Source organism: Battus philenor, unplaced genomic scaffold (assembly GCF_028537555.1).
Source record: "Battus philenor isolate CCGP_79_NKW_IND1 unplaced genomic scaffold, ilBatPhil1.0.hap1 SCAF_14, whole genome shotgun sequence".
Lineage (NCBI taxonomy): Eukaryota > Metazoa > Arthropoda > Insecta > Lepidoptera > Papilionidae > Battus > Battus philenor.
The window spans coordinates 3,349,292-3,370,951 of NW_027181676.1; the positions used below are offsets into that span (position 1 = coordinate 3,349,292).

Sequence of the window (21,660 nt, forward strand, 5' to 3'; positions counted from 1 at the left end):
AATGTGTGTATCCGAAACGATGGCGCTTCTTGCATTGCTCACTCTTAAATACTACTATAGAATAAATAGGTCTTAATAATGTTTGCTATTATATTTTAATAAACTCTAAACCTCTTATGTACCTTATAATAATAAAATAAACTTAAAAAAACAATAGTATCGTCACATAGTGATATGAAACAATATAATGGTTAAAGTATAACTCGCCATTTCGTGAAAATAGTTATGCTAATTTTAATTGAATACGCAACCGGACTGGATAGGATTTGCTCGCCTAATCCGCAAGAAAGGCGCAAGCTTAATTTTGCAGTATTAACAAACTACGAAACCTACTTTCGGGTTTTACATCGGTCTTCGCTTTGAATATAGATTCGGTTTAGTAATGAATTTCGTGAAACTTTAGTTTCTAAATTAATCAAGATTCAAGTCTCTATTTTAATTAACTTTATTAGAATCGATGCATTAATTAGTTTATTAAACTCTTAAAAATCACAATTATTGACCCCACATTAAATTAAAAATTGATTTTGACAGGACTTAAAACGTGAAAGCGTTAACGTGGTCCTGTTGTACCAAGACTATCGCAGACAGAATATCGCAACAGGTTCATTCGGAACAAGTCCGATATAACTCATCGAGAAAGCTATAGCATTTGAAGCCTTTACCTAAGAACTCTTCGTATTGCTGGACACTAATACCATAATACTTTGTTTTAAATAATTCTTGCGCGTTCGAATCCAGGATTTGAATTTGACGTCGCGAGTAATACTACCGTCGCCTTTGCATTTAGATTTATTCTTGCGAATCGTGTGAAAAATCTGTACGGTTGTTTCATTTGGATTGCTTTTATTGACTGAATTATATCGCATTTCTACATCTGCAGCAATGTCATGAAGGTGTCCCACAGTTTGGAAGCGTATTAAAACGTCGTTTATTCAGGCGACCTTGTTGACAGGTGTTCTTCGAAATGATTCATCTGTTGCTGCGTTCTTGAAGACGACAAGACTGTTGTTGTAAAAGTCAATTTTTAAGCTACATACAATCTTCCAATTGCTAAACCGTGAGTTCCGACTGAAGACAAAATTTTAAGAAAAAAAGAACAATCGCCTTGTCAAAAGGTAATATAATACAAGTAATGCCTAAAGTATAACGGAACACGTTTACAAGTCGTTACAACGAACCACGCGTATGTGGGAACCCTTCGTGATATTATTCCCGCAGGTCTATGTAATTTTGTCAACACAAACATTCCTTAGAAGTATTTTAATTTAATTAGGATAGAGAATTCTTTACCTAGTTTTGCGAAAGGTATGTGGCTTATAATATAGCATCAACTTTTTTTTAATTTATCGATATTATTTTCATATATATAGAAATTACTTAATAATGACGCAGTGTTCCAGTTTCCGATATTGCTCTTGATTTAGACAGCTCATTTATGCTACTTAATTAACATCAAATTAATGCTTTTTCTAATAAAGATGTAGCTAGTTATTAGATTCTCACACTATTCACCACAAGTGTAAGTTAAGAGAAGAATGAGACACTACAATCAAAATAGATCTAGCCTGACTTCTGCTTCAACTTACGCCTTTGTAGTCCTGAAATATCAAGGTAAGATAAGAGTACAAAAATAAAAAACTTATTTCAACAAATTATTTAATATATTAATAAATAGTAACCATTTGGAAAGTATAGTTTTAAATACATTTCAGTGGGTAGTTATATATTTAACATTTTTTTAATCGTTGAAAAAAAATGCATTCGAAAATTAAAAGTAAATTTAAAAGCACCGCTGTTTACGACCGATAAATAATTAATAATTATTTATTTAATTAAAGTACTTTTCGAGATATATAATATAAATTTTTATTTTTACATAAGATTGGGTTAATAAAGGATTTAGTTTTCTTTACTCTCCCCGGGCGCTCCGACGAGGAACCAACGAGTTCGCGCTTGGACCGCCATATTGCGGACAAGTCTCTTCTTATCGTCGAGAGATGGCGCTAAATCTAATAACACGTCTTGTTTGTATGGTAATAAGGCCACAGTTTTATATGCCTTCGCAATTTCTAATAAACATTGCAGACTTTTAATTCGGACATCCTGAAATTAAAAATTATTTTTATTAAAGAACATTATTGTGACAAAGTTTCATAAAAATACTCGAATAATTGACAGAATGAGAGGCAAATCTTAACAAGCGCCATAAAAAAAATTAAAAATAAATATCAGACAAACAAATCTACAAACCCACACCGGTAATTATTATTCTTAACTATTTATTCACTACGCACCATGAATAGGTTCCAAAACATTTTACATCTATCAATAGATTATGCCGGAAATCGTATTAAAAGTAAGTCAAATAAGCTGCAACTGATATTTAATCTACAAAACCAAAGTCACAGGTGGCTAAACTATTTTACAAATTGGTGTCTTATCTTCGCATTAATTATTAAATAGTGTAAGAATTGTTTATGTATGTATGTATCTGTAGCATACTGTTTGTCTATGACAGATTGCCTTGTGTGATAAGATTGCCCATTGTACTTTTTGTTATTGTACAATATAGAAAATTAAACAAAAATTAAATGTATGATGATCAGTTTTATTCTTGTCAGGATAAGTCGATTGTAGACATATCCTAACAAAAATAAAACACCTAATTAAAAATATCGTTTTGTTTGAATGGTATTTACAGTTGTAATTTCCATATTAAATATATTGGAATTTTTTGTTGTTTTTATAATATAAATTAACAGTCGCAGTCTGACAGAAAATATGATAAATATTGGTTAGGTAGTTAGACGCGGCGTGGGTAAGAAAAACGCCCACTGCTAGGCATAGATTTCCTCTCTGAGATAGCGACGATGACCAGTCTTCCGCTGCCCGCATCCAGCAGCTTCCTGCGACCTTGTGTGTTCGGTCCACCTAGTGGGAGATCTACCTGCCACTCAGAACCAACAGCCTTCGGTTGCACGAGCGATGTATCTCGCCCACTGCCACTTTAGACGGGCAATTCTTCGAGCTATATCTGTGACCTCGGTACTGCGGATCTCATTTGTGATTCGATCTCATAGTGAAACATAGAGCATAACTCTTTCCATTGTTCTCTAAGTGACCTTGGAGCCTTGTGAAGTCCATCGTAAGTGACCACGTCTCAGTTCCACATGGTCATCACTGGCAACACATGTTGGTCAAACACCTTCATCTTTAAACATTGCGGTATTTTCGCCGAGATTTTTCGGATTATCCTAAACGCTGCCTATATAACTGTCACAATAGCAAAGATAAACACACACTTTACATTGCATTAGAATCTTGTCAACTTACCATAGATTTAACATACGTAGATAACTTCACTAGTCGAGGCAAAATAGTCTGTAGACTGTGTGGAATAGCGACTTGTTTTGCTTGCACAAAGTGACATAATATATCAAGCATTACCAGAAGCAAATCTTTATTATCATATTCCAGTGCATCTATTACCAAACTTGAGACCTGGAATACACACTTATATACACATTTGCTTGACAAAATCTAAATAAAATAATATAAGGTGAATGGGAAAGATGCTTTTACATGGCTACTTTTTAAAATTATATATTTTTTTGTGTACCAAAATTCTTAATAATTCACTTCACTGATAGTTTCAGTGCTTGGTATATTAATTATACAAATTTTTGGCAATGAAACAAAACCATATTGATTTTACTATCAGTGTAAACGCATCTTTACTTTATACTAGAAAATGTAATGGCATGGCTTGACTAGCCATTGACTAGCCATGTTCATAATTTTAACTGTATATATAAGTGTACTGTAATATTATATCCGTATATATGTATGTATACATATATACGGATATAATAATGTCGTACATATACAATGTAGTGGAAATTTTACTGATAATATAATTTGGTAAAGACTTGCTATATCTTTATGTTTGATTTCTTTAGCATAAGCTCTTAATATGATAATTTCAAACGTGTTCCGATCCCAGTAAAGATAAAGTAATGTTATGTAATAAATAATATCTTAACTAATATATATATATATGTTTAGACATATATAAATGGGAACATATATTTCAATATTGGTTTTTTTTTATTTTAACCCTTTACTATTCCGCCTTGGACCACCAACTCGCTTATTGGAAAACGACGATGTTATCTTAAAGTGAAGCTCGCACTTAGTAAGTACTTGTTCAGTCTGACCTTGAAGATACCTGGGTTATATTTCTCTAGCAAGGAAGCCAGCAGATTGTTCCATACTCGGACTGTGCGGATAATAGACATAGAATCGACACAGTACGACTCCAAGGGAACTACACCGTGTGCGTGGTGGGCCCACCTGCACCTCGTTCTAAATAATATGTTTTCTTACCCTCGCAGCTTCACTGTTTAGAACACTCTTAGGTGTTTTTCCGAAAATATACGCCCAACTTAACAAATAATTTTCCTTGACATCTGCACTAAGAGATTCAACTTTCGCTGTTAAGTTTGTAAATGATTGAAAGAGTCTCTGTCCGGAAAACGGACTTATAGTGCAATGCAGTTTTGTACTGAGACAATCCGGAATTTCTGTCACTATAAGTCTGACTGCTTCGACTCCATCTTTGCTGAAATCTTCATTTATGATACATACTAAAATCTGAAACGGAAATTTATAAACATAAAATCTTAAATAATGACTCTTGCAATAAAAATTACTATAGATTATAGCCATGTTCTTCTTCATAGTATCAAAGTCTCCTGGCAGTAGTCTATATCTAAATATATATTTAAATGTAACTTGTATCAATATCTTGACTTATTAAAACTGCTTAACAAAGACTATTCTAATGTATAAATATTTGCTTAATTGTTAATAAACTAAATAAATTATCTTTTCATCATAACAAACGCAATAAAAAATTTAAAATATATTAAATATCATATGAACTAATTTATCCATCTACACCGGTAATTATTATTCTTTAATTAACTATTTATTTATTTAATATTAGAATACTAGACATCAATATATTTTAAACATTATACATGGAATGTATCAAAAATAAATTCATTTAATACTGCTTAGCTTCTTTTGAATATTATTTACTATTCAAAAGAATAAATATTTGCCTTGTATAATCAGACTTGATTAAATATTTTACTTAACCATAAAATCACGAGATAGCAGAATGTTTATCAAATCAATGAAAACATTTATAATAAAAATTTCCTTCACTAGATAGTCAAGTTTCGTCATCCGGAGTCTAATTTAGAACTGAACTGTCCCCCGCGTTGTTGAGTTTTTTTCGGATAAGATAACGGATGTTTACACAAGTTTCCTTAGTTTATTCGCCAAAGAAATGACTAATCTGCTATAAGAAGTCTGTTGTTTATAACTAGGTTAATAATAATGCTTTGAAAAAAAAAAACAGAAAATTGGGCTTAAACTTCAAAAATTTTAGATAATATATAGAATATTGAAATTGCAAATTTGAAAGACGTTCGATATTAACTTCGCACGTTTGACATTTTGACATGAACTTCGCACGTTTGACAGTTCGCTATGAACTTCGCACGTTTGACAGTTCGCTATGAACTTCGCACGTTTGACAGTTCGCTATGAACTTCGCACGTTTGACAGTTCGCTATGAACTTCGCTCATTTGACAGTACAAAGGGACAGCTAGTGTAATAATATACACATGTAATAATATAAAAACTAATCAAAATGAAGCATCTCTTACCTTCTGAAGCCAAAATACGAACTGATCGTTACTTCTCAACACTAAAGCTTTTGTTATCCATCCGTATAGGTGTATCAATCTCGGACAAATTGTCAAATCATCTTTACTGCATGAAGATAGGTAATCCTTTAATATTTCATACAGCAACTCAAATCTCTGACCGCACTCTGCTTTATTAAGGAAATGTGCCACGAGAACACATGCTTTCAATCTAACTGTGGTGTTATCACTGTTAAGTGACAGTTTTAAAGACAATCTCATGATTTCTTCTATTTTAACATCATATACATTTTTATGTATTGATGAATATAGACTTTCAATAACTAAGAAAATTATTTCATCTGTCTGACACATATCTAGCAATGTACTTGTATATTTTGAAAGAATGAGTTGTTGTTTCTGATGTGGCAAATTGCAAATTGTATTTGATATTAATTTGAACCCGTGGTTATATGTTTCTTCGCTGCCATTTTTTATTTCATTCAATAACCATGTTAATACGGATTCAATAAGACCATGATCACTTTCTATATTTGTTATCTTTTCGTTTGTATATAAACTTGTATTTGACATTGATTCATTTAGTGCCTCCACTATTTTAACAGTGTCATCGGATGATGACATTAACTTTAATATTTCTTCAATTATTATTTTAGTGAAGTCGTCTATACTTGCAAGATTGCAAAGTAGATTTAGACGCTTCTGTAATGTTGTTTTATCTTCAACCAAATTATCTATATCACATTTGCCTTTAACAACTAAATTCATAATCATCTCCGGATTGTATCTTGCTATAGCATGAATCGTTTCAACACTCATCTTCAACAATTCACTATCTTGCGAATGCTGTATGTTGTACATTAATACTTCAACGAATGGAAGAACGAGATCAGATTTTAAAACATCGCTCACTTTGATGAGAGTACGGAAACCGGCAATCTGATATTCTTTTAAAGGCTGGCTTACTGCCAATAAGGAGAGCTGTGGAATTTCATTGATTTGTTCCTCTAGCTCTCTTAACAAATTCCAATGTTTTGCCAAATCGTAGACGTCGCCTAGAAAGTCTAGACTAGCTATTTGCAGTTTCGGTGAAGTCTTGAATTCATAATAAGCTACAATTGCGGGTATCATGCATTTGGCAACAACATAGCAAGATTCCTTTGAAGCGTTTGCTGTGGTCAACAATATTTTACTTGCTTGTACAAACTGTGATACTGTCGTAGAGCTTGCTAAAGCTGTTTGTATGGATATAATCACACCTTTGACAAAGTTTTCAAATTCTTGATCTGTGTCGGCGGTAGTAGCTAATATTTTCACCAAAGCCGACAGAGCCTCGTGAGCTGCCATTTTTAATTCATTGTCAGTTTTGTGAGTAATCTCTCTGTAAATTGACGACCATAAGGTTTTCAGGAATGGACTGTAACTGTTAGGTTTAAATGTTTTACAACTTTCACCCTGGAATAAGTTCAAATTGTTAATGTAATTTCAATTAATTAATGGTCTAGTAAAGATAGTAAACATACAAATACACTTAATCATCGTTTAATTGTGAACACATAGAAACTACTACACTAATTAGAAACGGTTTGATTGGTTAGATGGCGTGAATAGACTGATGAACATTGATGACCCCCTGCATTCTTTATGCCAATGGACTATAATTAAAGAAAGCTAGCAGTGGAACTCTATCATCAGCATCATCAGCAGAAAAACGTTCACTGCATAGACATAAGCCTCTATCAAAGATCACCACGATGATTGATCTCATGCAGACCGCATCCAGCGTCTTCTCGCGACCTTGACTATATCGTCGGTCCACTTAGTGGGGGACATAACCACGACCGTGTACCGGGTCGTGATCGCCAATGCGACAAGCTAATGACTTCTAGCAGTATGTCTGCAGCAACAGACAGTAAACAATATTTAATTGTAATATACTAATTCAAATTTAAAAACTCTTTTTTATACTATCATTACATTATTTATTATTTTTGAAACCACCAGATTTTTAGATAAGGTGTATACATTGACAGCATAAGGGCTACAAAATATATAAAACTTTTACTCCTATAGCCAACAGACCATCATCCTTTATATTAACATTTTTATTGTATTATTAAAAGGCTACTTAATACAAAGAAATAAAAAAGAATTACACTTACCAACAATTTTAAGGAATCCAGTTTAGCGACCCTCAAACTGGAGTCTAATTTTTCCACAAGGAGTACCAGGCAGTGTTCAGCGAAATCAGGCACAGCACAAAGACAAGGTATAAGCGCTGAAGCCAAGTCTTGTCTGGTCACCGGAGCAGGATCATTGGGGGACGGATGAAAATCAATTGGGTAGTAACAAGACATGACATCAAACATTTCCTCAGTTAAATGTCCTAATGGTATTTGTTTTAAAAATTCAGGTAAGAAGTTAAATATGAACAACAGATTACGTGGATCTCTCTCGCCTTCAATGGATGATATTACCCCATACACAAAGTCCGGACCCAATGTTTTCATAACTGAAATAAATCAAATTACATTTATTTACACCATCTTTAACATCCTTTGCTAAGATTAAAATGAAACTTAATGGTAACAAAATTGTAATTCTTCTCTTGTCTCGTCTCTGAAGACTGGTTTCCACAACCAAGTGGCATTACACTCATTGAATTGGGGTTAGCCTTACTCAAGCCAACACAACTCTTCAAGAAATCACAATAGACCATAATTGTATGTCAAAATTATATTTTATGTCTTTAATAAAATGCCAATATTAAAAGAATTTTGACGTAAGAAGGTGTATTAATACATAACAGGCCTTAGGATTAGTCTGCAATGTACAAATCCAAGTAATTTATAAACCTTTTCACAACCATAAGTAATAATTACAAATTAAGTGATTCTTGCTATTAAGGCCTTAATTTTTTTTTCTAAAAAAAAATTAACGTGTCTTAACCACATTAAAGCTTATTGCTTAATTAATTTCCGAAAACTATTCAAAACAATTTTTTTCCCTTGCGATTTATAGCACCCGGCGATAAATATTGCACATTGACCTTTAGAAAGAGACACTACCTATGTGACGTTTTATCCGTCGTGCGACAGAGATAATGCTCTACAAAGCCGAAATTAGCCGATTGTGTCTTTCCAAAGGTCGATGTGCAATATTTATCGCCGGCTATTATAACCTGAGATGGCCAATAAATGAGAGCTATTTTTGAAACTTGCATAGTTATTAAAAGTAAATAATATAACAAAATAGTAATAATATCCCTCAAGCTTTTATCAGATTAACAATGCTTATGATTTTCATTGGAGTTTGTGACATCAAGGTATCCTTTTATCTGTTATCTAGTTTTTTTTTTCAATTTTATTTAAGTTGAAAAATTAATAGTAAGTAATATAACAAATAAAACTAATGTACTTTACAAATGTCTTATTTATAATTATACATTTTATTTCTCTCAAACTATCATCCAAAAAAGACTGCATAATAAATAGGATAGGAATTTACCAAAAAAAATTGTGTGCAATTTAAAAATAAACACACTTCTATTATTATTTTAACTACTTCGTGTAAGGCGAGTTTTAATTTACATCATAAACATGTGTATTGATAAGACTGTGGCGGTTTATACAATATCAAAAGCATCGTCAACCTTCTGGAAACTTGTATTTTGAACTTGACTTTATTTCTTACATTAAAGATAGATGAAAAGCAGCAAAATAGTAAAACCATTGATTTTTAATTCATAACAATAAACTCACTGATGATTTTATTTATGTCACCTTTACCGACACCATTAACATCTCAAGACAATTTTGACAAATCTTATAATCAATTAACAGCATTACTACATAATAAGTGATCCATCATTATCATTGTTTCAACCCATAGACGCCCACTGCAAAGCATAGGCCACCCTCAACGATATCAATGGCAGAATATACCATAATTGCCAACCTCAGTAGGCAGGTAGGTAATCTTAGTGTGATATTACAGTACACACAAGACACTGCTGCCATCCTCTGGAAACTTGTATGTGAGCAGTGGCTATCTTATGTAAAAAATACACAAAGTGTGAATTTTTGATTTGTATACTGGCAATCAAACCTGCAACCCACAATTGCAAGTCTCAATCCTCTACCATTCCCTCAATCTGTGCAACCAGAGTCATAATGCCCTTAAACATTTCAATATACACTTTCCTAAATTCAACAATAGATTCTTGACAATAAGGTTACAAAATATGTGTTTACCCTACAATAATTAACTTTTAACAATCATTAAATTTAACAATGTGGTCATGTAGATAGATATATTTTATATATTTTTATTTCTCATAGAATTAGTTATCTTATTGGAAGGTTTTTTAACTTACATGCAATATCCCTCTCGAATAATTTTTGTATAATTAAGTATATGTGATATCTATCCTGTCTGACCTGTGACTGACATTGAACTTCCCGGAAAAGCATGGTAAAGAACTCCCCGCTGTCATGTACATTATAATTTTTCATATCAATAATAGCTAAATATCCTTCTAAGACATATGGTATCACTCTATGATTATCTTTTAATCTGTCTGTGTAGAATTTTGATATAAACTTTATTTGCATAATGGACAAATAGTCAGCTGGCAACTCAGTCAGTATTTTTGTAAAGAACTTCATTCCTTTCTCTCTGTTCTCCACCTCTTTATTTGTTAATACTCCAGCCATGTTTTCAACAAGTTTTGTTATATCTAAACGCCCCGATATAATGTCTGTAAAAAAACACAACTGTTTTTTATCTTGGCATAAACATTAATATTAATAACTTTTTAATCTGAATCTTTTTGTATGTTTTAGATTGAATACTATAAATACTGGAATATTATAAGCCTTAAAGTAATCATATTGTTACAAAAACCTTAAGAAATAGTTAACTGAAGTAAAATTGTTAGCTTATTATTTATCTGTATCCAAAAATCCCTTGATGCAAATAAGGGAGGTCATGCCATTTACTGCTTGTTCACAGGTTGGAAGTTCGAAAATAATTTCTTTTCGTAATAATTCTTATTTGATATTAATCTCTTTAAATTTACTTTCTTCTTTAAATTTACTGCCATTTTGTGGAATAGCGAATTCCTAGAAATTAGTTTACTTGCCCTATATTCTCAATTTATCTCTATTGTATAGAGAAAGCTATCACTTTTCATTTCAAAGTTACCACTAAAACTAGTTGAGCTAGTTGCAGTAATCTACCAGATTATTTATTTTGGGTTAGTAAATTAATAAAACATTATGCACTTACCAGTAACAACATTGTCAGTTTGCTCCATAAAACCAGGATTATTCATTATTTCATCGGACAATTCAGTTTTAAACCATTTAGATTCCATTTTTTCACTAAGAAAAAAACTGGTATTTACTTATGTTAGAATCCTGACAGCATTACTTTTAAATAACGAGTATATTTATTGTTATAATGAAAAGCAACTAAGGTAAGAACAGAAAATTTTACTTTTGTTTTAATAAAGTTTACAAAGTAAACTATTTAAAATTAGGGTTATGTTTATTTTACTTCATGGTAACAGTTGACTCGGCTCTGGTTTACTAGTCACCCGTCCAGATTTGTCAATGGCTTTTTCTGCATTTTACTCTTAAAATTTAAATCCAATCAGTAAAAATTGCAAAACCTAACGTCGATTCAATAATAAATTTTACCCATCTTTTATAAAGAATTCTCTTTCAAAAGCAAATTAGGATTATGGGTGAGTCTTAAATTAATCTTTAATACCCTAAAATTTTTACCGCCATTAATAATTACTAAACCACCGCATATATATGTTTATTAATGCAATTTCGGACCATAACATTTATGGTTTTATGGCAAATGAAATAAAGAATCACTTTACGAGTTATATGGCAAGAATAATTTTTTACTTATAACGTGTAAAGGAATGTTAATTCATCTAAATGGTTTTTTTTTTTCAATTAAATATCTCTGCAGACATAAAGGCTATTTTGTTAGCGGCCAATATCCACATAACTATTTTTTTTTCTCTGAATTTTAAAATATTAAATGAACACAAAAATAAATAAATTTCATTGATTAGTTTTTAGATAGGTCATCACAAAAATGGTATTAAAATAACCAAATCTATGAAAAATTCTTTGTAATATAGACTTTTACTAGGTTTTATAAACCAAAACAATGACTTTATCTTTCAGGAACATATAAACTTTGTGCAGAACTGCATTCCTTTTTTCATTATTTTTTACACAAAATTATTTCATTTACTATTAGGGTTTCAGATCTCATTTTTGCTTTAATGTTAATTAATTACATCTACCATTTCGCAAGGAAATTAACGCAAAATACTGTTTCTATCAACATGTACTTATTGCTTTTCCACTATGATTTATTAGACGTGAGTATGTTTTCATGAGGGCAAATAACAGACTATTACATCAAGTTTATTTTATTTTTATTAATACTATAATGTTTTTAAATGACCAAAGGGTAAACAACATTGCTTTTCCTGTACTAAATGATACATCTTGTTTAACTTACGCGTCAATATAACGAAATTCCAAATTATTTTCATACTTTATATAAAACTTCAGATTAGGTTTTAAACTTATTTTTATAACAAGTACCATGTTTTTTTTTCTTGTAGATAAAGGCAGATTACCATACATATAGGCTCAAAACAAAATTAATAATTTTATTGAAGTACACAAATTTAACACATTATATTCCAATTGAAAAAATTAAGAATATATCTAGCTTGATTTTTTCATAACATTCAACCATACTTATCATGTCAGTCATATATTGTTGTTTTTATACAACACTTTTAATTTAAGAATGTTATAAATAACAATTCTTTCAGATTCTTCGTTAGTATTACAACATTTTTATTATCTGCCTAGATTTAAATGAAAAAATGGTCATAAATGTATACGGTAGAAAATTTATTATGTGAATTTTAAAACATATCATCATGTCCCAGATCTGCTAATAAATTTAAACCTCTTTCTTTTAATGCTTTTGTGAGTAATTTCTTCTGTTCATTTTTAGCATCTTGTTCCTTTCTTTGTGCATCTAGTATGTCATCAACCGATACTTCTGTGAGAGGCAAGTTATCTTCTTTATCTTTATCCTGGAAAGTAAGTATTTAAATATGGTTGATTGGTTATATGCATAAAGGGGTGAATGTATATGTCTTTTGCTGTCATCTACAGATACACCCTATCCAAAAATTTATTATTTCAGAAATAATAAATATCATAAACAATGATTGTTTTTTTTGAAGCATTTCTCAGAAGTATATGTCTTAGTTTTGTGGTCATACCAATAGTGCATTAGTAAGTTGTTTTTTGTACTGGATGCTACAATTGCCCTTATGGCATGTACAGATTCCACAAGTGTTTGGTTTCATAAACCATTTTGAATTTTAAAAGCTTTGGTTTGAATTTAAGGACAAATAAATAATGTTCGTGTTCTGCTAGAGGAACTACAATGTTTTTAATACTATAATTTGAATACTAAAAAAGCTAGTGCAATAAAGCCAAAAAATTGCTTTTCATTATAAAATTAGATTTTATTTTACATAAAAGAAACAATTATATATATTTTGCCTTACATATATCTTTTGTTCGCCTATGCATTTAATTCTTTAAAATCAATATTACAATATTAAAATTTGAACCGAAAGTCACAAAAAATTTTACTAAGAGAATCTATTTAGATAATCTGAAGCAGTGAAAAAAACTTACAATTTCGCCTAAAAGTACAACATTTTCACCTCGAACTATAAAAATTCCTCTAGGTATGTCACCATACTCTTTTCCAACATGAATTCTTTCAATTGTCTTGTGCAGGACAAGATTTGCAAACTGATCAACGCAGCGCAAGTAACCGATGAGCGTCCTTCCATCCCGTAGAAGCACCATGAGCTTCTCTTTATGAAACAACGACCATTTTCATGAAACATGATTATTTATAATATATGCCATTACCAATATATTAAGTGAGAACATACTATCTAATTCATCAAGTAAATGTGCTGTACCCACTAAAGGATTTATATTATTGGACATTTTTAACTATTGCCAAAGATAAATGATTATAAACTCGATTTTTTCTATTAGAAATATAGTAAAAGGAAAAACAAGCTTTAAAATCGTGGCTACTACTTGATATAGAGATGACAGCTGACAGTATATGACGGAAGGTAAAACTACCGGCTAATTGACGTTTTAACTTGAGATTGTTTAGTCCGACTTCGGCAACCGATTCACCAGGTTCGCTACAGATTTATTGGTGATGAAGCTGATGGAGCTTAGTTATTGTGTTCAGTTCCGCAATAAACGTGTTTAGCTGAACCACCTCAAATCGAGTAAAACAATGAGCCATCAATTTTTTTATTGAGTATATCTTTTTATTTGTTAAATGTGAGTGTTCACTTTACAGGCTCTCACCAGCGCTAGGACGAATTATGTCTCTCTAGAATAAAATATAAACCCCTGCGATGTTCCAACTTCGTCGATATACGGCAGTGTCGTGTGAAGACTTAAATATTTTTCTACTAGCAACTGACACCTGACTTTAATACCTCACTTAGATTCTTAAGGAAAGAAAAATGTAGGACTTTTTCAGAAATATTTACTAAAAACTTTATAGGATCTCATAAAATTACAGTGACGTCATAAGAGATAGAATTTATACAAGAAAAAATCAAGAAATATCTGTTTGACTGTATATGTATTATAATTTTATTGGAACTTAATGTTATTATTCATTCCATTCAGATAATTTCAGTTTGGCTGAGGGCTCTTTCGAGAACCTCTTTCCGGACTGTCTTATAAATATATTTCGAGGTTTTAGATTGCCAGGCTTTAAGGTTACTACAGCAGGTTTGGTATGGAACGTAATGGTCAATCAATTCATTTTTATTATAACTATTAGATAGATTACGTTACTTATTAGAAAAATAATGCTACGATGTACTTTCTGTCAATATTCACCCTAAAAATAAGATGGTAACTTGTTTCACTTTTACCGGTTCGATTCTCAGACGAAACGAACAGGTTTTAAAAAACTTTTCACAAAAGTATTTCTTTTAAAATATAGTAATGTCTCTATTCAGTAAAATGCCCTAACCCTGTATACAAATTTACAAATAGGCAATCGACTATTTTTAAAAGTCCTTGCAACCTGCACAGCACTAATTGCACTCACTCCTTGCTGTCACACAAAACTAAACTTATTTTTTGTTCGTGCGTTGCATTTTATTGTAAAATATCCGCAGTGCTCTAGTGTGTTTTGTGTTTTTATCAGCGTAGCATGTTGTATAGTGTCATTAATTTGAAAAATAGTTTATTAACAACAAAATATTCATTATAAGTCATGATGGAACAAGACAACGAGATAAAATCCGGTTGTTTATTATTTCCTCCAGCCGGAGGGAACATGTTTAGTAAATTTCCAAAAAAGGTGGGTTAAAAATGTAACTATTTTAATCACAATTCCAGTTTGTTAAAAAGTAATTTCAATAAAATTTCAGTTTCAAGTTAAACGTATAACTGTTAATACGACACACGCTTTCTAAATGAGTCAGGGAAGGGTAAGGTGGTGCTTGACTTGTTTTGAAGCGTATGCAATTAGTGATATCTTTGAGTATTTAACGTATTTTTTATATAAATGATTTTTAAGTGTTTTTTTTTTTGAAACACTATTTCATTTTCTTTTACGATTTTCTTAATTTCAAATAATTATGATTCAAGGTTGTTTTAGATGTAGCATGAAATGTTTTGATAGTTACATATATTACTGCGGCGATTAAAGTTTTCCAAAAATAAAAATATTTTTTTTTGCAACAATCCTATTTTATTAATTTTTCGATTTTATTTTATTTTTTGTGATTGATAGTAGTTTATAGAATCGACTAATGACCGAAAAGGTTTAAAAATGATTTGAATATTTTTATCAAACTGTTGATTATATTGCCTTATGAGACTAAGAAATTATGTATGACAATACTCCATATAAAATAAAAAATAAACCAAATAAAATGGATACTTTGTGCCAATTAAATTTTGCAGTTGAATTATAAAATAATTAAAAAAAACAGTCAGGATTTCACAATAAATCAAATGTACACCAGTTTTCATGATAAAAAATCTGATATTTATTTTTGTACATATTTATTATATCAATAATTATGTTATAATATAACATATAATAGGTCTAACTGAAATGATGAATGGTAATGATAATAATATAAAATGACATACAAATCTATTGTGAAAGCATAAGTCCAACAATGGATGTTCTACAGCTGAGATGATGATATAAGAAATAATTACTATTTTCATAATAATAAAAATTATAATATAAATAAATATACTATTGTTTTTTTTTTCTTATAGAAAAATTGGCAACAAAAACACTGCATACTTTTTAATTCAAGTAAACAAGGCATAGAAAGGTTAGAAATATATGATAACAAGGATGATGTCACTTCAGGATCAATCCCCAAGATCATTACCCTTGAAAATTGCATTAAAATAACACATTCTAGTCCGAACACAATTACTATATTAACTAAGTCACTTACTCAGCAAGTAAGCGCACAATCTGAAGTGGAAGCATTGGAATGGGTAACAGCTCTTCAATCAGTTGCTTTCAAGAATTCTGATTCAGTTCCAATAAGCTGTGATGAAGATAATGATCTATATTGTTCATCTGGTGAAGGAGTCTTTTCTGTAAAAATGTGTTCATCGGAAGCTTCAACGAGATGTGGGTTGGAGCCAATCAATTATCTTCTACTCCTGACTACAACTGCAATAGACCTTAGAGATATAAATGACAATAAATTGTATGCTACATGGCCATATAGATATATAAGAAGATATGGGTATAGACAAGGTAAGTTTACCTTTGAAGCAGGAAGAAAATGTGATACAGGTGAAGGTATTTTTCATTTGGAGCACCCGAACCAGTCAGAAATTTTTAAATGTCTATCTCTTAAAATGAAGGCAATGAAACAGACAATTGGTAATGATAATTTAAATAGTCCAGAATACACAGATTTTGTTATACAGCCTAATCATAATCTATTTCCTGGCTCAAGAAGTCCATTAGTAGTAGCAACAAGACCAGACGATTTAAATCTTAGTTCTTTATCATTTAAAACTACTTCAGTTTCAAGTCAACAGTCTTCTGTATCTGAGAGAGATACAGCACCTTTACTTATGCCTAAGCCAGCTCTGAAACCGAAGCCACAGAAGCCACCACGCAAAATCATTAACATTCACAAACCAATTAAAGATCCACAATCTTCAACAGATGAAAGTATTGACTTTGGTAGATACAAAAAACTTGAAAATTATGAACCGATAGAACAAGTTAAAACCCAGACCCAACCGTCAGAACCTTATGATAAAGTTGAAGTGCGCAGTGATGCCTGGAAAACATTTGGAATTGATGATCCGGATCATACAGAATTCACACCAAATTTGGCAGATAGTCCAAACTGCATGAAGCTTATATCTAGATCTCAAGATAATTTAAACAGTACAGGTCCAGAATCCTCAAGAATTATCCTATTACCACTAAGTCCAGAAGATGAGAACTATGATAGATTGCAATACTTTGGTTCTACAAGTAAACTTAATAAGTCTTCTAGATATAAACAAGTTGAAGCAAGGCCTACAACATTAGGCCTTAGTGAGCCAAAGAATAAAGACACTTGGAATGATTATGATGAAGTTGAAAATGTTATGCAGACAGCGAGACTGGCAGATGATTCACATTTGGGGTATGGTATGATACGGAAACCAAACACTCCTGGACCGCAAGTGCCTACTGCCGCCCAAGCTCAAGCGTTACAAAATCAAGTTGCATTTGATGAAATTAACCACAGTACCTGCAATGGAACGGATTATGCAATTGTAAGCCGTTCTAAAAGGGTATGAGTATTCATTTTTTTTTACAAGATTTTAATACAAAGACTGAAATTTTATGGCAAATTTTACAATTGTCGATTAGAGAGTTGTATTAGGTAATATCAATTTTGGCTGGATAAGTTAAACATCGGAACTCTCAAAGTATTATAAAATATTTATGTTTTGTAAGTATATTCATTATTAATATAACCTTAACAGGTAATCAATGTTAGTGATGCATTGCCATATGTTAATTTCAATACGAAGTCATAAAAAATTCCGATTTTACTTCCATCTTACAAGTATTAAACCTTTCGGTATGGTATTCAAAAAGTTGGGAAAAAAAGCAGTTGTTTATATAATAACTTTAATGTGTAGTATTTATTAAGATAAAAATCATAAATAAAATAATTTAATAAAATAGAGGGACAGCTGGGTAGCCTGGTAAACTATTGTACCATCCTTACTTTTTGTTGGTACATATTTGTACCAACATTCCTGTAAAACCACACAATTCAGCAAATTATGAATATATTTTGTTCACTTCAAAAGATGTGTACAATTTATGTATGATATAGTATGATAAAGCCTAAAGATATATTGTATTGTTGACAGTGTTTTTGGTCTTGTTTGGTGTATCAATGACTGCATCTTGAACAACTTCTTTTTTGACCTTCAACTGGCAAATGTAATGAGACTTCTCTATATAGTTTTCATTTCTAAGTTATTCACTTCAGCAAGTAGTTCTTCAGAAAGAGTTGTTAAGAATGATAAAAGCAGTAATTTTTCTTGTTTAATTTGATTATACATAATCCAATTAACAGTGGCCAAATTTAAAAGAGTATAAAGTACTTTTTTCCACCACTTGCAAGATTTTCTGTCATGATAATACAAGCACATTAGCTGATGAAATACTTAAAATATGTTGAGGTACAAATTGCATTGCTTTTATTCATAAAGATAACTGTTCAGATATCTTTAAATTTATATGGTATGTACACTATACCGAAAGGATTAAACATGAACTAGTAGTAGTATGATAGGATAAAATCTGGAAAATATGAGATATGTTTAATGTCTGCTGTTTTCATTTTATCTAAATATAAAAATGAAATATCTTTTAGCAGAGAATTTTGTCATTATTGATTGGATATGATAAGATTGAACACTCAGATGCATAGAAATGGTGATTAGTGTAAAAGATTTAAAGTGATTAATGTGTAGTTCATTTGTTGTCAATTTATGTATGGTACACTCTACACAAATCAATGGTTTCAGTAATAGTAAATAATGTAATGACGAAAAGAAAAAGTGTTATAAAAATTTTAATTACTATACATTTAAAATAATTGTTGTACACTCGCAGGACCTTGCAGATTTTGTATTGCCTGATTTTATTGGTCCAATACATTGATACAGATAAAATAAATTAATGTAAAAATGTTAGATTGATTACTTTATATTCTATAGACACCTGAATATACAATTTCTGCATACATAAAATAGATTTTGAACTACAGACATACATTACTGTTGGTCTTTTATTTACATTTTAAATACTTAATGGTGTTGCCATGTGCCATTTTTAAGGTACTTTATAAAAATTGAATATATCATAGGTGCTTCATATAAAATATTTTGATCATAATTTAATAATGTTATGTTATTTGAACTTACTTTGTACATTTCATTTTTATTGAGTATAAATGTAGTTGATAAGTTTAAAAATTGAAATCATTCCATTGTACATGATTTTGATGATATTTTTCTAGCATTATACTTACATTAAAACTGTGTGATGTACTCTGTGACATATTGGTGATATATTTTTAAAGCTAAGGGAAATCATTTACATTCCAGTGTTTTCCATTTTGAATATATACTTTATAATTGATACAACTGAACATTCAGCACAAAAATTAAAAAAGAGAGATTTTAGAAAGATATGTTTTATTGTGATTAAGTAGTGCCTTATTATTAAAATGTTTATTACATGTTCTAAGGATAAATTGTTATGTGAGAATTGATATAACTGTGAAACAATCACCGATTATGTGATGTAAGTTACCAATATGTTAGTGTTATATAGCTATTGTAACGGGCTGTCAAAAAATTACATGAATCATTGATTCGCACATAACAATTGAATATTTTTATAATTAAATATTATTTACCATTTGGTGCCAATATAATAGTACAATAGTTTTATATCAGTCTTATGTAATATCTATTAAATAAATCCATTGTTACATAATTCAAAGTTTGTTATAATGAAGGGCACAATATTCTAGTTTTTTTACAGCCTCAATATAATCACTTATTACCAGCAATTTTACAGATTTAATTACTTCACACAAATGTAAAATTATGTTTTTTTAAGCATTTATATTTGCGACATTCCAAACCTTATATTGGACACAGTATCATGTATGCTAACCCAAATCCATTGTATTATTGTATTATTCAAAAATAATTTAAATTTTTTATATATTTATTATAGTAAGTACTCCTAAAATATTTTAAATATAAACATTTACAGAAATAATTCAATACTAAGTAAAAATTAATTTTGATTTTTTTTGGAAAGGGTATAATCTCAAATCGTAATATTTTTGTGTGGAATATTTTTTTTAACATGTTCTATGCCAAGAAAAAAACGCAGTTTTCTGTCCAGGCTGCGTCAGTCAATGCTGCCTGACATTAATTATTTCCATAAGTAATAGCTAAAATTTACTTTTGTTATAACCAAATAACATTTGAGTAAAAGATAAAAAAATATAAGCAAAAAAAAACAATTTAGCAAATTATTAAAAAGATTTATGATTTTTAATAGGCCTAAAAGGAAACTTCACTTTCAGTCAGCACTGACCACATTGGCAGAGAACATGTAAACAATCAATTTATGGAGAAGAATATCTCATGAGATATTATAAGACTGAGAATATGTGTCCTTTACTTGTACTTTAAAATTAATGGATATTAATATTATTTGGGTAGTTGAAATAATAAATCTGAAACTTGTAATAGTTGCAACACTGAAATATACTTTTATATTTTAGGTCAGCCATATTATGAAATATATTTTAATGTGATTTAAGTACATGTTTCATTGGTTACACTGATAAATATAAAGGTCTTTACTTTCTAAATTGCGCAATTTAAATAAGGATTATTCAACTTTTAGATGACACAAGTGATTTTACACAGAGGCATATGTTTTATTGTATCAGAACAGTAAAAGCTGGAATATTAAAGCAATTGTGTTCTACTTTTAATAAAACTGATAATATACCTATTGACAAATGCATATCCAGAGTAAACCATTGTTTATTCAAATTTATATGTAAGGCCAGTAAATTTTTATTTTTAACTTTTATTAATTTCCTTAGATATATTAGGTTTTGGAGGCAAAAAAAAATGCTAGAAAATCTCTGATCTTAACGGTATCAAAATTGTCAAGAAACAAACAATACAACAAAAGATTTTACATACAGATACAATATATGTATCTTTGTAGTAGTTTGCTTCAATCAATGTCCTGTTTTTTTATCAGACTGACTAGCAACTGCTAATTGCCTATAACAACTATATATACTAATTTTTGACATTTTAATAAACTAGCAAATCTTCCTTTTGAAGGTAGGTATAATGACTAGAGCCAATAAACACCCACTATGAGGCTTGGGCCTCCCCCAAAGATTTCCATAGTGACCAGTTTTAAGCTGCTTAAATCCAATGACACTCCATGACCTTAACTATATTGTCAGGCCACATATTGAGAAGCCTTATTCAGACAAAAAATCCTATGAACTTTTCCAGTGATCATAGTTTTTCTATGGATTTACTAATTTTAGGTTTGCAGCTTAGAGCCTTCTTGAAAGGACCATTGTAAGTGTAGCAACAGCCATGTCAGTTTACTAAACTAATGGTTGGAGAGAAAGAGATTAGCAGGAAGTGATCAATACAAATCTATAATGAAATTTCC

At 30.5% G+C, this 21,660-nt stretch overlaps 3 protein-coding genes across 3 annotated transcripts; 1 reads left to right on the forward strand and 2 right to left on the reverse strand.

The window, feature by feature from the left end:
• Window positions 1–1,693: 1,693 nt before the first annotated feature.
• Mms19 (MMS19 nucleotide excision repair protein) lies at window positions 1,694–11,331 on the reverse strand. The gene is made up of 7 exons (XM_068777767.1): window positions 11,032–11,331; window positions 10,118–10,501; window positions 7,905–8,254; window positions 5,743–7,197; window positions 4,390–4,656; window positions 3,337–3,504; window positions 1,694–2,106 (listed from the first exon to the last, which is right to left on the reverse strand). The coding sequence occupies exons 1-7, from the start codon at window positions 11,117–11,119 to the stop codon at window positions 1,903–1,905; spliced, it is 2,916 nt and encodes a 971-aa protein (XP_068633868.1). The 5' UTR covers window positions 11,120–11,331; the 3' UTR covers window positions 1,694–1,902.
• Window positions 11,332–12,249: 918 nt separating this feature from the next.
• On the reverse strand, window positions 12,250–13,961 carry LSm1 (U6 snRNA-associated Sm-like protein LSm1). The gene is made up of 3 exons (XM_068761128.1): window positions 13,769–13,961; window positions 13,503–13,687; window positions 12,250–12,886 (listed from the first exon to the last, which is right to left on the reverse strand). The coding sequence occupies exons 1-3, from the start codon at window positions 13,824–13,826 to the stop codon at window positions 12,713–12,715; spliced, it is 417 nt and encodes a 138-aa protein (XP_068617229.1). The 5' UTR covers window positions 13,827–13,961; the 3' UTR covers window positions 12,250–12,712.
• A 1,018-nt stretch (window positions 13,962–14,979) lies between these two features.
• On the forward strand, window positions 14,980–20,879 carry Dok (docking protein homolog). The gene is made up of 2 exons (XM_068777706.1): window positions 14,980–15,222; window positions 16,158–20,879. Exons 1-2 carry the CDS (start codon window positions 15,136–15,138, stop codon window positions 17,703–17,705), a joined length of 1,635 nt encoding a protein of 544 aa, XP_068633807.1. The 5' UTR covers window positions 14,980–15,135; the 3' UTR covers window positions 17,706–20,879.
• The last annotated feature ends 781 nt before the right edge of the window (window positions 20,880–21,660 follow it).

What these genes read in the sequence shown, in the direction of transcription:
- Mms19 (XM_068777767.1), bottom strand. Translation starts at nt 11,119, where the DNA reads ATGGAATCTAAATGGTTTAAAACTGAATTGTCCGATGAAATAATGAAT. An exon ending in AACTGACAATGTTGTTACTG is followed by an intron (nt 10,502 to 11,031) that starts GTAAGTGCATAA and finishes GTTTTTTTACAG; the next exon opens with ACATTATATCGGGGCGTTTA. An exon ending in CTACGTATGTTAAATCTATG is followed by an intron (nt 2,107 to 3,336) that starts GTAAGTTGACAA and finishes TTTTAATTTCAG; the next exon opens with GATGTCCGAATTAAAAGTCT.
- LSm1 (XM_068761128.1), bottom strand. Translation starts at nt 13,826, where the DNA reads ATGTCCAATAATATAAATCCTTTAGTGGGTACAGCACATTTACTTGAT. An exon ending in TTTACTTGATGAATTAGATA is followed by an intron (nt 13,688 to 13,768) that starts GTATGTTCTCAC and finishes TGTTTCATAAAG; the next exon opens with AGAAGCTCATGGTGCTTCTA. An exon ending in TTGTACTTTTAGGCGAAATT is followed by an intron (nt 12,887 to 13,502) that starts GTAAGTTTTTTT and finishes CTTACTTTCCAG; the next exon opens with GATAAAGATAAAGAAGATAA.
- Dok (XM_068777706.1), top strand. Translation starts at nt 15,136, where the DNA reads ATGATGGAACAAGACAACGAGATAAAATCCGGTTGTTTATTATTTCCT. An exon ending in TTAGTAAATTTCCAAAAAAG is followed by an intron (nt 15,223 to 16,157) that starts GTGGGTTAAAAA and finishes TTTTTCTTATAG; the next exon opens with AAAAATTGGCAACAAAAACA.